General features: G+C 40.8%; 1 protein-coding gene across 1 annotated transcript in view; it reads left to right on the top strand.

The window, feature by feature from the left end:
- Positions 1 to 15302, top strand: part of fgd5a (FYVE, RhoGEF and PH domain containing 5a) — a 250765-nt gene extending 235463 nt beyond the window's left edge. Inside the window, exons 19-21 of the mRNA XM_059944304.1 lie at positions 1947 to 2075; positions 6341 to 6495; positions 10341 to 15302. Coding sequence (XP_059800287.1) covers positions 1947 to 2075; positions 6341 to 6495; positions 10341 to 10377 — 321 coding nt within the window. The 3' untranslated portion in view covers positions 10378 to 15302. The remainder of the gene's footprint in view (positions 1 to 1946; positions 2076 to 6340; positions 6496 to 10340) is intronic.
- Positions 15303 to 15523: the final 221 nt, after the last annotated feature.

Genomic DNA, 15523 nt, shown 5'->3' with positions numbered 1-15523 from the left:
TTTGTCTGAGTAGCCTCCAACCTGATGGCATGAACATTGATTTCTTGAACTCCTGAAAATTGCCGCCCTCCCCTTCCCGCACCTCTTCACCATTCCCCAATCCTGTTTCCCTCTCTTACCTTGATTCTTACCTGCCCCTCTGGTGCTCTGCCTCCTTCCCTTTCCTCCATGGTCTTCTACTCTCTCTTATCAGATTCTCCCTTCTCCAGCCCTTTATATCTTTCAGCAATCAACTTCCTGCTCTTTACTTTACCTCTCTCCTAGTTTCACCATCACCTAAAACCTTTATTCTTCTTCCGTTCCCCCCACCTTCTTACTCTGACTTCTCATCTTTTTTTCCCAATCCTGATGAAGGGTCTCAGCCGAAAATTCGAGTGTTTATTCCTTTCCATAGGTGCTGCCTGGCCTGCTGAATTCCTCCAGCATTTTGTATGTGTTGCCTTGGATTTCCAGTGTCTGCAGATTTTCTTGTATTTGTGGACCCATCTGCCATTCCTTTGCCACTTTCCCAGATGATCTGGAATCAATTCTAGCCATAAAATATAGGAGCAGAATTAGTCCATTTGGCTGATCCATTTCCCTCTCAGCTCTAATCTCCCGCCTTCTTTCCCTTCATACTCTATCTAATTAAGAATCTATCAACCACTGCCTTAAATATAGTGCCTTGGAAGTTTTCATGTTTTATTGCTTTACAACTTTGAATCAAAGTGGATTTAATTTGGCTTTTTTGACACTGGTTAACAGAAAAAGACAAAGCTACACGAGTATGGCTTAAATACAACAAAGTTCATATCCTGGAGTGGTCAAGCTATATATATTTCTAGAACTCAAATCTATTGAGAATTTGTGGCTGGTCTTGAAAAGGGTTGTTCACTTACGATCCCTATGCAATCTAACAGAGCTTGAGCAGTTTTGTAAAGAACAGTGGGGAAAAATTGCAGTGTCCAGATCTGTTAGAGACCTATTCACACAGACTCAAGGCTATAATTGCTGCCAAAGGTGCATCGACTAATTACTGACTTGAAGGGAATGAATACTTATGCAGTCAGTTACTTTGTATTTTATATTTGTAATTAATTCAGATAACTTTGTAGGGATCTGTTTTCACTTTGATATGAAAAACTCTTTTTCTGTTGACCAGTGTCAAAAAAGCCAAATTAAATCCACATTGATACAATGTGAGCGAGGGCTTTACTCTTTGGAGAGAAGGAGGATGAGAGGAGACATGATATAGGTGTACAAGATATTAAGAGGAATAGACAGAGTGGACAGCCAGCGCCTCTTCCCCAGGGCACCACTGCTCAGTACAAGAGGACATGGCTTTAAGGTAAGGGGAGGGAAGTTCAAGGAGGATATTAGAGGAAGGTTTTTCACTCAGAGAGTGGTTGCTGCGTGGAATCCACTGCTTGAATCAGTGGTGGAGGCAGATACACTAGTGAAATTTAAGAGACTACTAGACAGGTATATGGAAGAATTTAAGGTGGGGGCTTATATGGGAGGCAGGGTTTGAGGGTTGGCACAACATTGTGGGCCGAAGGGCCTGTAATGTGCTGTACTAAAAATTATTCATAGATTATTATTCAATGTTGTAAAATAATAAAACACAAAATCTTCCAAAGGGGTGAATACTTTTTGTAGGCATTGTATACCCACTGACTTGGCCTCCACAGCTGCCTGTGGCAACAAATTCCAGATTCACCACTCTCTGACTAAAGAAATTTCTCCTCATCTCTATTCTAAATGATTGCACCTCTATTTTGAGGCTGTGTCTGTCCTCTGCTGTCAGACTCCCCCACCATAACCTTAGACAACATTTTTCATTCTCCACCATTCCTCCAATTTTAGAAAAATTAAGCTGAAGTCTGGCTCTGGCCCTGGGACTCCTCATTTTTGGTTGATGAAAGGTTGGGCCATCTTCAATTCTCACCTTTTGACTGTACTTCCAGACAGCAAGCTCACATGAAGGGGTGTCAATGAGCGGCGATCTTCAGAGACGGAAAGCAAGTAGACGGCAATGGAAGAAGCTTTGGTTTGTCATACATGATAAGGTTTTGTACACGTACAGGAGTAGAGAGGTGAGAGTACCCCATCACACTGCATGTAACTGGTTTTACTGTACCAGGTCTTCCTCTGAACTGTCTCCCACCCTCAACGTAACCCATGTAAACCAATAACTGACTCATGACTAGGGCCACCAATCCTTGTTCACCCCAGCAGCTTGTAATATCCATGTTTGCTGTGTCCCCAGAATTCTCGCCACTGCCCCAAGCAGCCCAAAAGCACATACATCCCCTCGACTACACACCCATCTGATGTTAAAACACTGGAGGGGTTTTGTTTTTCTCAGTTTGTGTTGTTGGAATCGTTTGTTTCCTATTGGCAGTACTGCCAAACTTCAGCCCATCATATTACCAACACTAGATGTGACCTTTGACCCTGCTGTGATACTGGTGCCAATAGTTATTGGGCTAAATTGCCGCTGGGGAACTTGTGATGATGCACACCGCAATCACTGTGTGAAACATAGTAACACAGAAAACATTCAGCACAATACAGGCCCTTTAGCCCACAAAACTGTGCTGAACATGTTTCCACCTTAGAACTACCCAGGCTTTACCCATAGCCCTCTATTTTTTGAATCTCCATTTAGCCATCCAGGAGTCTCTTAAAAGACCCTATTGTTTCTGCCTCCACCGCTGCCGCTGGCAGCCCATTCCATGCATTCACTATTCTCTGCGTAAAAAAACTTACCCCTGACATTTCCTCTGTATCTACTTCCAAGCACCTTAAGACTACGTACTAACATGCTAGCCATTTCAGCCCTGGGGAAAAGGCTCTGACGATCCACACGATCAATGCCTCTCATTATGTTGTACACCTTTATCATGTCGACTCTCTTCCTCTGTCGCTCCAACGAGAAAAAGCTGAGTACACTCATCCTATTCTCATAAGGCATGCTCCCCAATCCAGACAACATCCTTGTAAATCTCCTCTGCACCCTTTCTATGGTTTTCACATCCTTCCTATAGTGAGGCCACCAGACTTGAGCACAGTACTCCAAGTGGGGTCTGATCAGGGTCCTGTATAGCTGCAACATTACCTCTTGGCTCTTAAACTCAATCCCATAATTGATGAAGGCCAATGTACCGTATGCCTTCTTAACCACAGAGTCAACCTGTGCAGCAGCTTTGAATATCCAATGGACTCGGACCCCAAGATCCCTCTGATCCACCAGACTACCAAGAGTCATACCATTAATGCTATATTCTGCCATCATATTTAACCTACCAAAATGAACCACATCACAGTTATCTGGGTTGAACTCCATATGCCACTTCTCAGCCCAGTTTTGCATCCTATCAATGTCCTGATGTAACCTCTTTCAGCCCTCCACACTATCAACAACACTCCCAACCTTTGTGTCATCAGCAAATTTACTAACTCATCTCTCCACCTCCTCATCCAGGTGATTTATAAAAATCACAAAGAGTAGGGGTCCCAGAACAGATCGCTGAGGCACACCACTAGTCACTGGCTTCCAGTTTGAATATGACCAGTCTACAATCAATCTTTGCCTTCTGTGGGCAAGCCAGTTCTGGATCCACAAAGCTATGTCCCCTTGGATTCCATGCCTCCTTACCTTCTCAATAAGCCTTGCATGGGGTACTTTTTCAAATGCCTTGCTAAAATCCATACACACTACATCTACTGCTGTACCTTCATCAATATGTTTAGTCACATCCTCAAAAAATTCAGTCATCTGCCTTTGACAAAGCCATGCTGAATATTCCTAATCATATTATGCCTCTGCAAATATTCATAAATCCTTCCTGTCAGAATCTTCTTCATCAGCATATCAACCACTGAGGTAAGACTCACTGGCCTATAATTAGCTGGGCTATCCCTACTCCCTTTCTTGAATTAGGGAACAACATCCGCAACCCTCCAATCCTCCAGAGCCTCTCCGGTCCTCATTGATGATGCAAAGATCATTGCCAGAGGCTCAGCAATCTCCTCCCTCGCTTCCCACAGTAGCTTGGGGTACATATTGTCCAGTCCCAGTGACTTATCCAACTTGATGCTTTCCAAAAGCTCCAGCACATCCTCTTTCTTAATATCTGCATTCTGAAGCTTTTCAGTCCACTGCAAGTCATCCCTACAATCTCCAAGATCCTTTTCCGTACTGAATACTGAAGCAAAGTATTCATGTGTACCTCCGCTATTTCCTCCGGTTCCATACAAACTTTTCCATTGTCAAACTTGATTGGTCCTATTCTCTCATGTCATATCCTCTTGCTCTTCACATGTTTCTAGAATGCCTTAATCCTGTCAGCAAGGCCTTCTCATGGCCCATTCTGGCTCTCCTAATTTCATTCTTAAGCTCCTTCCTGCTAACCTTATAATCTTCTAGATTCATATCATTACCTTGTTTTTTGAACCTTTTTAAGCTTTTCTTTTCTTCTGGACTAGATTTACAGTAGCCAGTGTACTTGTACCCTAGCATCCTTTCCATGTCTCATTGGAATGTACCTATTCAGAACCCCACACAAATATCCCCTGAACATAAGCCACATTTCTTCCATACTTTTCCCTGAGAACATATGTTTCCAATTTATCCTTCCAAGTTCCTGCCTGATAGCCTCATAGTTACCCTTACTCCAATCAAAACGTTGCCAGTGCTGGAGAGGATTCAATAGAGTTAGTATGGATTTATGAAGGAAGATCACATTCAACTAATTTGTTTCAGTCCTTTGAGGATGCCATGGGGGAGTTACTGTATGTGTTGTTTTTCAGTTTTAAAACATAATGATATGGATTGGAAACAGGCCTCTACAGCCCACCTCATCCATGCTGACTATGATACTACTTACTCTAATCACATTTAATCTTTCCAGTCCAAATAACCATCACATAGAACCATAGAACATTACAACATAGAAACAGGCCTCTGCTCTAAATTTCTCGCTTCTCACCTTAAACCTGTACCCTCTAGTTCTAGACTTATCCATTCCAGGCAACAACCTGGTGAATCTCTTCTCCAAACTCTGTACATTTCATTCACTGTCAGTCCACACCTGGAGGAGCAGGGTCAATGGTTTAGGCCAAGAATCCATTATGAGGAGATTAGATTAATAGAACAATACAATATGTATAAGGCCATTTAGCCCAAACAGTCCATGCCAATCATGGTGACCACCCAACTTGTCCCAATTTCTTGTGCTCAGCCTATGTTCCACCAAGCACCACCCCACCCTGTACCTATCCAAGTGCTTCTTAAATTGTACTACTGTACTTGCCTGAACCATTTCCTCTGGTAGCTCCCTCTATACACTTGCCTTCTGCATGAAAAGGTTGCCCATCAGGACTCTTTTAAAGACTTCTCCTTCATCCTAAACCTATGCCTTCTAGTTTGGACTCCATTACCTATAGGAAAAGAGTTTTACCACCCACCTTTATGTCTGCTTCTCATATTTTTAAGCATTTCTATGTTCCAAGAAATAAAGACCTAACCTGGTCAAACCCTCCCGATAACTCAGGCCTTGAAGTCCTAGAAACATCCTTATATATTTTCTGAACTCTTTCCTGTTTAACCATCTCTTTCCTATAATAAGGTGACCAAAACTGTACACAGTACTCCAGTGTGGCCTAACCAATGACTTACATAATTGTAGCATCATGTCCCAACTCTTGTAATCAGTGCCTGGACTGTTAAAGGCCAGGTTGCCAAATACCTTTTTTACAATACTGTCTATCTGTGATGGAGATTTCAACCAAGTATGCACTTGTACTCTTAAGTTCGGCTGTTCCATTTCACTCCTTAGTGTCCTTCACAGTATAGATCCTACCCTGGTTTGTCTTTCCAAAACATATTACCTTACAGTAATGTTTATTAAAATCCAATTGCCTCTCCTCAGTCCACTTCCTTAATGGGTTAAGATCCTCCTGTTATTTATATTAACCTTTAATGACACCTAGTTTCATATCATCTACAAACTTATTAATCAAGCTCTGTGTACTCACATAAAGAATAATGGACCAGTCACTGGTCTCCATTCTGAGAAACAACCTTTAACCAGCTCTGCTTCCTACCTCCAAAGCCAACGTCGTATCCACCCAACAGCTTTCCCTGGATTCCAGGGGACTTAGCCTTCCAGACCAACCAGCCATGCAGGACCTTGCTAAAGTCCAAATAGACAACAATCCAAATAGATTTTAGGAAAGAAACTAAAGCCCAGGAGGATTCAGAGTGGTCAGAATTTTAAGGTGGATTTGTTGGTGTTCGAGAATGGACCAATTCAGATTAAAGGCTAAAGCTTAAGCAGTCTTTGTTTTGTGACAGGACAAAGTTGCTGCAGAGACTTTGCCTCTCCTGGGCTTCACCATCAAACAATGGAAGGATGGGGAGTCCTATGCACCCAGTGCAGAGTTCCAGCTCTACCATAAGACCAGCCTTTACTATTCTTTCAAAGCTGAGGATATCCACACAGCACAGAGGTAAGAAAGAAACCCTCACCACAGCACACAGCTCTGGCTAATCATCAATAACTTATCAAATATTGACAAACTTAAATGCAGTGGATGTGAAAACCAGTGGGGGAGTCTAGAACCAGAAGGCACAGTCTCAGAATAGAGGGACTCCCTTCAGAACAGGGATATGGAGGAATTTCTTGAGCTAGAGGGTAGTGAATCTGTGGAATTCATTGCCACAGACAGCTGGCAATGACAGTGGAGGCCAAGTCATTTTGTATATTTAAAGTGGTAGTTGATAGGTTCTTGATTAGTAAAGGCACCAAAGGTTACACGGAGAAGGCAGGAGAATGTGGTTGAGAAGGACAGTAAACCAACCATGATAGAATGGTGGAGCAGACTTGATGGGCAAAATGACTTAATTCTGCTCTTATGCTATTCTGGTTTTAATGTCTGGGGAGCTGAGCTCATGGTGTTTGCTGATCTACAGGTACAACTTTACTCTCAATCCCATCACCATAAGGGATGAGAGGAGTAGAATTCCTAATGGTAATCTAGTTTTAAAGGCTGAGATGTTGGTAACATTGGTCCCAGCCAATTCAGTATGCAGGTTGGCATTAGGGTACAGGCATATGCACAATGGTGTAATGTGGACATGACCAGCATGGGGTTGTATGAACTATTACAATCCGTAGCAGACAAATTACATACCCTTAGTTACCTGCTACAGACAGAGCACCATCTTTCCTAGATTCAGTTTACTTAGTATATCTGCTTTGTTTACCTGGCCTCCACACTATGTATGAGTTTTCTCTTTACTCAGTACTGATATTGCAGCCTCACAGACAGATGATTGTAGATTTACATGTCATTTTGTTTAGATATTGTTACTTTTTATTTGTTAGCATGAAAGTCATTCCTGCTGATATAATGTTAGACAGTAAACATTTAGAGTCATAGAACAATACAGAATGAAAGTAAGCCCTTCATCCCAAACAGTCCATGCCAACACGCCCACCCAGCTAGTCCCAATTTCCTGTATTCAGCCCTAAAATCTCTAAGCCTACCTGCCTCAACCACTTCCTCTGGAACTTCATTCCACACACTCATCACTGCATCATAATTTTAAACACCTCTCGAGGGTCTTTTCTTATTCTCCTATGTTCAAGGAGAACAACCTGGTTTGGCTAACCTTCAGTCCACCAGTATTGCTAAACCTGCTCAGCACTCTACAGTTTAACCATTCTTTTCTAAAACAGGGTGTCCAAAATTGTACATAGTTTTCCAAGCAGCACGTACAAAATGGTGGAGGAACTCAGCAGGCCAGACAGCATCTATGGAAAAGAATAAACAGTTGGCATTTTGGGCCGAGACTTTTTATCAAGACTAATCTTCTGAAATGATTACGCTGAGGAATTTAAAGTTATTGACACTCTACCTCTAATCCCTTGATAAGGACAGACCTTCACCAATGCCAGAACATCCTTGCTTATAAATTGGGCTCAAAGCTGTTCACTATACTCCAAGTGTGGTCTAACCATTGCCCTATAAAGCCTCAGCATTACATTTTTGCTTTAATATTCTAATTCTCTTGAAATGCATGCTAACACTTCCTTTCCTTACTATTGACTCAACCTGCAAGTTAACTTTTATAGAATCTTGCTCTTGGATTCGGAAGTTTATTTGCGTATCCAATTTCTGAATTCACTCCTCATTTAGAAAATAATCTATGCCTTTATTCCTTCTACCAAAGCGCATGATCAAACACTCTCTTACAATACAATTCATCTGCCATTTCTTTGCCCAGTCTGCTAGTCTGGTCAAGTCCTACTGCAGCTTACTTGCCTCCTCCAAACTGCCTCTCCATATAGTTCTCAATCGAATGCAAACCTGGCCACAAAGCCAACAGTTCTGTCATCCAAATCATTGGTGTATAAAAATCAGAGCATATAACGTTACAACACAGTACAAGCTCTTCGGTGCACATTGTTGTTCTGAACCTTTAACCTATTTTAAGATCAATCTAGCTCTTCCCTTGTTTTTCTGTCATTCATATGCCTATCTAAGAGATTTTTAAATGTCCTTAATTATCTGCCTCTATCATCACCCCTGGCAGAGCTTTCCATGCACCCACCAGTCTCTGAGTAAAGAACATACCCCTGATATCGCCCCTATACTTCCCTCCAATCAATTCCCCTTGTATTCTGTTCTGGGGGAAAAAATCTCTGGCTATCCACTCTATCCTCATCATCTTGTACACCTTTATCAAGTCACCTCTCATCCTTCTTCACTCTACAGGAAAAAGCCCTAGCTTTTGATATGCCCTTGAATTCAAGTGGTATCTCCTCTACATCCTCTCTAAATCTTCCAGGTCCTATTGAGGCAACCAGAGCTGAGCACAATATTGCAAGTGTGGTCTAACCAGGGTTTTATAGAGCTGTATGTAACATTACCTTGTGGCTCTTAAACTGAATCGCCTGACTAATGAAGGAAGTTAAGGAGTTAAGGTCACTGTTCCCTAATTTTTCACCCACTCATCCAGGCTTATTACCCAACTCCAGGTCCTGTATGACCCCTCCTCTTGTTGCACCAGCTACTTATTGATTTTAAAAACTACCTGGATATACTTAAATTATGTTGCATCTAAACACTAAGATCCTGGTTTATATTAGGGATGTTGAAATCTCCCACATCAACAATCCTGTTATTTTTACACATTTCCTTCTTCAGTCTCTCTACACATTGCACCTACCTCTATACTATACTGCCCTATTAATCTGACATCACTCTGGTTCCCATTCCCCTGCCAAGCTAGTTGAAACTCTCCCCAGTAATTCCAGCAAATCTGCCTGCCAGGATATTGGTCCCCTTGTTCTGTATATGACCCAGTTTTTTGGCAGGCCAATTGTATCTGTTACCAGTTCTTCTAGTAAAATCTGGGTGTCAGTTCCTACAGAGTATATCTGTTGCCAGTTCATGGAATGCAGACCGAGCTTGTTCCTAGTTTATAGGATATAGGTCTTTATTCTCAGTTTCTGGAACACTGACTATGCATCCCTCTTTGTGGAATGTAGTCTGTGTGTGTCCCAGTTCATGAAATAAGGACTGTGGTGATCTCAGTTGATGGAGTCTACTCCCAATATATAGATTATAGACTGTTTTTTCCTAATCTATGAAATGCAGACTTAGTGTTTACCTGATTCATTCCAAAATGATGCATTGTTCCACTGCACTATTATAGAATCAACAGAATTAAGTCTTTATCTTTCTATGTGCCTATCTAAATGCCTCTTAAGCATCATGATTTCCTCTCATATACAATCATTTGTGAACTCCAACCATTGTCTGTCTAATAGAACTGATGATGATGTTGACTCAGGCCTGAGAGGCCAGCATCGGGCCTTTTCATGCCTTACAAGGCGCAGAACGAAAGACTGTATGGTGCGCCACTCCTCACACAGACATTTCGCAGTATTTTTCTTTATTCTACGAGGTGAAGTTGTGAGCTCAACACTCAACCTGGCACAATGGAAAGCTTACACAGGAATTCGAACCTGGGAACCTCCATTCTGGAGTCCGGCACTGATGTCACTGCGCCATCAGTCGAGGTTTAGAAACATTTTAATTTCATTTAAAACATCCCTAAACCTAAGCCCTCATGTTTCTGACTACCCTACCATAGGAACAGTGAACATAGAACAGGATAAGACCCTTGTTTTATGATGTACCAAAGAAATCAAGGTAGTAATTAAATCCTTCTGCCTACACAAGTTCATATCCATCCATTCATTGCACATTAATGTGCTTCTACCACATTTTTCACTGTTTGCTGTCACATTACTAACTGCTGCTGTTTGTGTTCTGTATTGCAGGTGGATTGAAGCCATGCTTGATGCATCTGTGTTATAGCAGCCAAGGTGCCTCCTCACATTGATACACTCCTTACTTGTTTGATCCTTCAGTAGCAGTGCAATGGGACCACTGTGATCCACTGATGTGCTCGAGTATCTTTACATCTCAAGATGATTCTTCATTGAATGTATCTGATGGAGAATGATTGGAGTTGTGTACATCTGCTGATGTCCAGCGTTCCACACAGCCTTTCAACTACAGGACCATTTTAACATTTTGCTGCTTTTCTGATTGAATATCAGCTATCCTGAGCTGGGTTATCTTGTGGAGTGGGTGATGATGGTATCGACACAGATCCCTGAGTAGATCAATTTATGAAGTACTGTAAACCCTCGAGGTCTGATTTTAAATGTCCCTACAGGCTACTTGATATCCTCAGCAGAAAAACACTATATTGTGAAGGTGTGCTGAGCAAGAATAGATTAAAGATCTGCATTATTCATGTTCAGAAATAGAAGGTCAAACTGGGATTATCATTTGTGATTAATCCCAAGGAGAGTGGATGCTTTCTAGTGATTTTCAGCCGGGTGTTGTGCATGGATTGGGACTTTTCAGTTGGTGTCATTATTTGGGAGCACTGTCTTTCACTCCTACATTTTCTAGTGGAATATTTGATGAGAATTATTTGAGATAAATGCAGCTTAATGGAAATCTATGTACAAACTCAGTGTTTGTGTGTGTCTGTCTCATTTGTGAACCAATGGAAATCTGAAGTGAAATCCTGTTGCCAGAAGGAAGACAACATGCTTGACAACAACCTCATATTGACTCACAGCAACACAGTTTGCAAACCTACAACACTCAATTGGAAATTAAAGGTGGGCCAAACTGGTGAGATGGCTGTAGATCAGGGTCCTTTGGAAAAGGTGAGGGTGGAGATGAGGTAGAAGATGAGGAGTGGAAGCTGAGCTTAGCTGTAGAAGTTGCTTGTGTGCTAGTGAACAAGATAGAAATCATTTTACAGATTTTATGCCTGAATGTAAACTTGCAGAGACCCTGAAGATGGAATGAATGTCACAGAAAACAAATTCTATGTACTATGTGCTGAGTAGAAATCCATCTGAATAATAATCCATTCTATTTATGTTACACAATTATACACAGGCTGAAGTTGATGCCTGATGGTGAAGGAAGCCAAGGGAAGTTTGAGTGAAAAGTATGAGGTATTAATGAACATTTGAAAACCAGTGTAATTTATTCAATGAATAGCATTTTGGCATCATATAAGTTGTTAAGTGAACTTCCTTTTATCAGCAAACATCTACCACAATCTGAGTCTCAATATGAGCTTTCATTTAAACCCATTGTCTTACATCCTCTTCCTTCAGTCTAACAATTGTTGCGAGCAGGGTTCCATAGTGCAGGAAAGTCACCATGACATGCTACTCTCATATGTAGACACTGCTAAATTTTCCAGGCTCCTCTAGGAATGCAGGGGTAACCTTCCACCACTTCTCAGTGAAGAGTTGATTATCTTACCAATTTATTGAATAATAATATAATGCAGGGCATCTTCAAAAAGTTCTTACTTCTTTCTAATAAAACATTCAAGTGGTTCAGTACTTTAAAAAGTTTAAAGGTACACTTAATGTCAGAGAAATGTATACAATATACATCCTGAAATTCTTTTTCTTCACAAACATCCATGAAAACAGAGGAGTACCCCAAAAATGAATGACAGTTAAATGTTAGCCCCAGCTTCCTCCACCCATGCATAAGCAGCAGCAAAGCACCAATCCCCCCTCTTCCATCAGTTAAAAAAGCAATGGCAACCCCACCAAGCACTCAAGCGTGCAGACACAGACTTGCAGTACCCCAAAGACCACTCATTCACCTGGTAATTCGACGTACCACAGGCTCTCTCTCTCTCTCTCCCTAATAAAGGAATAAGAGGTGTCACCATTTCACAGCAAAAGGGGGGACATAACAAACAACTTGCTGATTTACGATGTTATAAGCCTGTTGTATCACTTTTTCTGAGCTCTCTGTCCAAAGAACTCAGGTCTCTGGGCACACAGCCAGCAGTCAGCTCGCTGCCTTTGATCTTCCATGTGCATCCAATACAAACCAGTTTCCTGCAGCAGCACCACCATTAAGTCCGCCCACCTCCAAAGCCACAAAACTCAGCGGGTTTGTCTTTAAGTGCAGGGTGCTTGGACTCAAGCTGCCAAAGCAAAACCCTGAGGTGGTGCCCGCCCTCCTTGTAGTTAGGTAGGATTTATTGGCCAACAAAAGTTTGGCTCAAGGGATGACTTTCAGTAGGTCGCAGCGAGGTAGCTGCTCTGCTACTTACAAAACCCTGAGCCCAAATTAGGTTGAATGTGAATATTTTAGCACCGGGCGTGAAAGGAAATGAGGAAAGGTGTAGCTGACTCATATCGCCATATCATATCATTTCCTCACGGCACAGTGGTTGAGGACAGCTGGCATAGAACACAGAGCGTAGACAATATAGCATAGAATATAGAACAGAGCATAGACCATAATCCTTAACCATAGACCATAAAACATAGAGCATAGAACATCGACCATAGAGCATAGACCAGACAGTAGAGAATACAGTACATAGAGAATCATAGAGCATAGATCATAGGGCATAGACCACAGAGCATAGACTACAGACAATACACCATTGTGCATAGATTATAGAACATGGACCATAAATCACAGAACACAGAGAACTGACCATAGAACATAGAGTGTAGATGATAGAGCATAGACCACAGAATACAGAGGAAGGACCATCAACTACAGGACCATAGAATATAGAGCATGGACCACAGAGGATAGATCACAGGCCACAGAGCAGAGAGCATAGATCATGGACCATAGGGAATAAACCATACTCAATAGATTACAGAACATAGAGCATGACACATCGGCCATAGAACATAGAGCACAGAGCCTAGACTACAGACCTTAGATGATAGAGTAGAGGGCATAGTCAATGGAACAGGGAGCATAGATCATACAGCATAAACCATAGACCGTATACCATAGTGCATAGAACATAGAAAATGGATAAAGAGCACAAAGTTCAGAGCCCTGTTAGCAGCAGATAGAAAAACATCATTTTAGATTGCTCCTACCCTACTTACTTTTTTGTCTCCTACCAGGTTTTTTTTTGAAACCTTATTATAATACTTTAATACTGTTCAACTATGGCTGGGAAAAGAACAAAAGCTTTAGCAAAAGGAAGAGAAACAGAAGATACATCCCCAGTCACTTTGGATTCAATCATTGACTTCCTTAAATGGCAAAAATTGGAATTTTCTGAGGAGTTTCAAAGACTTAATGGCAAATTGGATACAATCCAACAAACTTTAACTGAGCATGAGAACCGAATTCAGGAAAATACTGCAAAGTTTGTGACACTTGAAGCGGATGTTAAAGATATAATTAAACTCTACAAAGAGTTATCCTTAGCCAATGAAAAAATGATGAAAAGGATTATCAGTCTAGAAAATAGAAACAGGAGAAATAACTTGCGAATTCTGGGTCTTGAAGAATCAATTGAAGGCACTGACCCTACGAAGTTCTTTGGAAACTTTCTGAAACAGTTATTCCCTGTTTTATTCACTTCTGAGCCAAAGCTCAATCGAGCATGTTGCTTGGCGACTTTGAAGCCTTTGTCGTCAGCAGCGAGACCCAGGTCAGTCATTCTAAGTTTTCATGAATTTCATATTAAGGACCTTTTAATTCGCCATACCCGTCGACTATGAATGATTGATTTCCATGGCTACGAGGTCAGATTTGTGGAAGACTATTCGCCTGAAGTTATGGCTGAATGTACGAAATATTAAGAAGTTATGTCGGAACTTTACAATAAAGGATTTAAACCATCCCTTCAGTTTCCTGCCTGTCTGAGTATTGTTCTGAAGAACTGATTGCAAAGAAGAATGAAGTTGGTTTAAGGCGCAAAAGAGTTTCTGAAGGCTGAAGTCTAAAACTTATACTTCATATCCAATCAATTTTTTCTTCTGTTAATATGAATTTGAAATGTTTCAATAAGCTTATGTTTTGGCTGTTTGTTATATATTTTTTGATACTTTTTTATTATATCCCATTTTGAGGCTTTATTTTAACATAGTTTTCTTTGAATTTGTTTAAATTGACCCTTTTATATTTTTGAATACTGAGTTATTTTTATTTTTATGTTGTGGCTTGATAGGGACATAATTGACCTTGAAGGACCAGAGTTTCTGTCAGCAGGATTTTTTGGGGAGGAAACTTAGTTGTTAGCTCGCTGACTGTCTATTGGTCAGCCTTCTGGCTTTGGGTGGAGGAGGGGCTAGGGCCTATATCTTTCTGGGAGCTGTGTTGGGTTGGTTATATGATTGCCTGTTTGACTACCTTACCTTACAATTTGCTTTTTAGTTTTAATAGCTTATGGCCAGATCTTTTAATTGCATAATGATTTGTATTTAAAATGGTTGAAATATTAACTTATTTAGTTTGAATGTGAAAGGGCTGAATCACCCCATTAAACCGGACAAAGAGTTTGCTTATATTAAAAAATTAAAAGCACCTATTATTTTCTTACAAGAAACACATATACGCAGCTGTGATTGTTTACCTTTTTTTTACTCGATGGAAGGGTATGCAATTCCATTCTTTGTTTAATGCAAAATCACGTGGAGTTTTGATTTTTGTAGATAATAGTTTCCTTTGTTCGGCATAAAGTTATTTCAGATCATAATGGTCGATGTGTTATTGTATCAGGGAGTTCAGACAATAAATTGATTATTTTTGCTAATGTATATGCCCCCAACGTAGACAATCCAGGATTTTTTGAACACCTATTTTCGTTTTTCGCAGATTTATGTACTTACTCTCTTATAATGGGAGATTTTAACTGCTGATTAGTTCCAGTATTAGATCGCTCATCTGTCAAACCAGCCACACTTAATAAATCAGCTTTGTTTATCCAATCTGTTCCAACTAAATGTGGTATAATTGATGCTTGGCGTTTTCTTCATCCGACAGACAGGGAGTATTCTTTTTTCTCTCATGTCCATCATTCTTATACCAGGATTGATTATTTTTTTATTGACAGTCAAATATAAAGAGATTGCTATTTCTGACCACACTCCTGTACATCTATCTCTAAATCTTCCTGGTCCTATCCCTATGAGTAGATTTT

This window comes from Hypanus sabinus, chromosome 19 (genome assembly GCF_030144855.1).
Source record: "Hypanus sabinus isolate sHypSab1 chromosome 19, sHypSab1.hap1, whole genome shotgun sequence".
NCBI lineage: Eukaryota > Metazoa > Chordata > Chondrichthyes > Myliobatiformes > Dasyatidae > Hypanus > Hypanus sabinus.
Note: the sequence above shows the minus strand (reverse complement) of the source record. Positions and strands in the feature narration are given on the sequence as shown.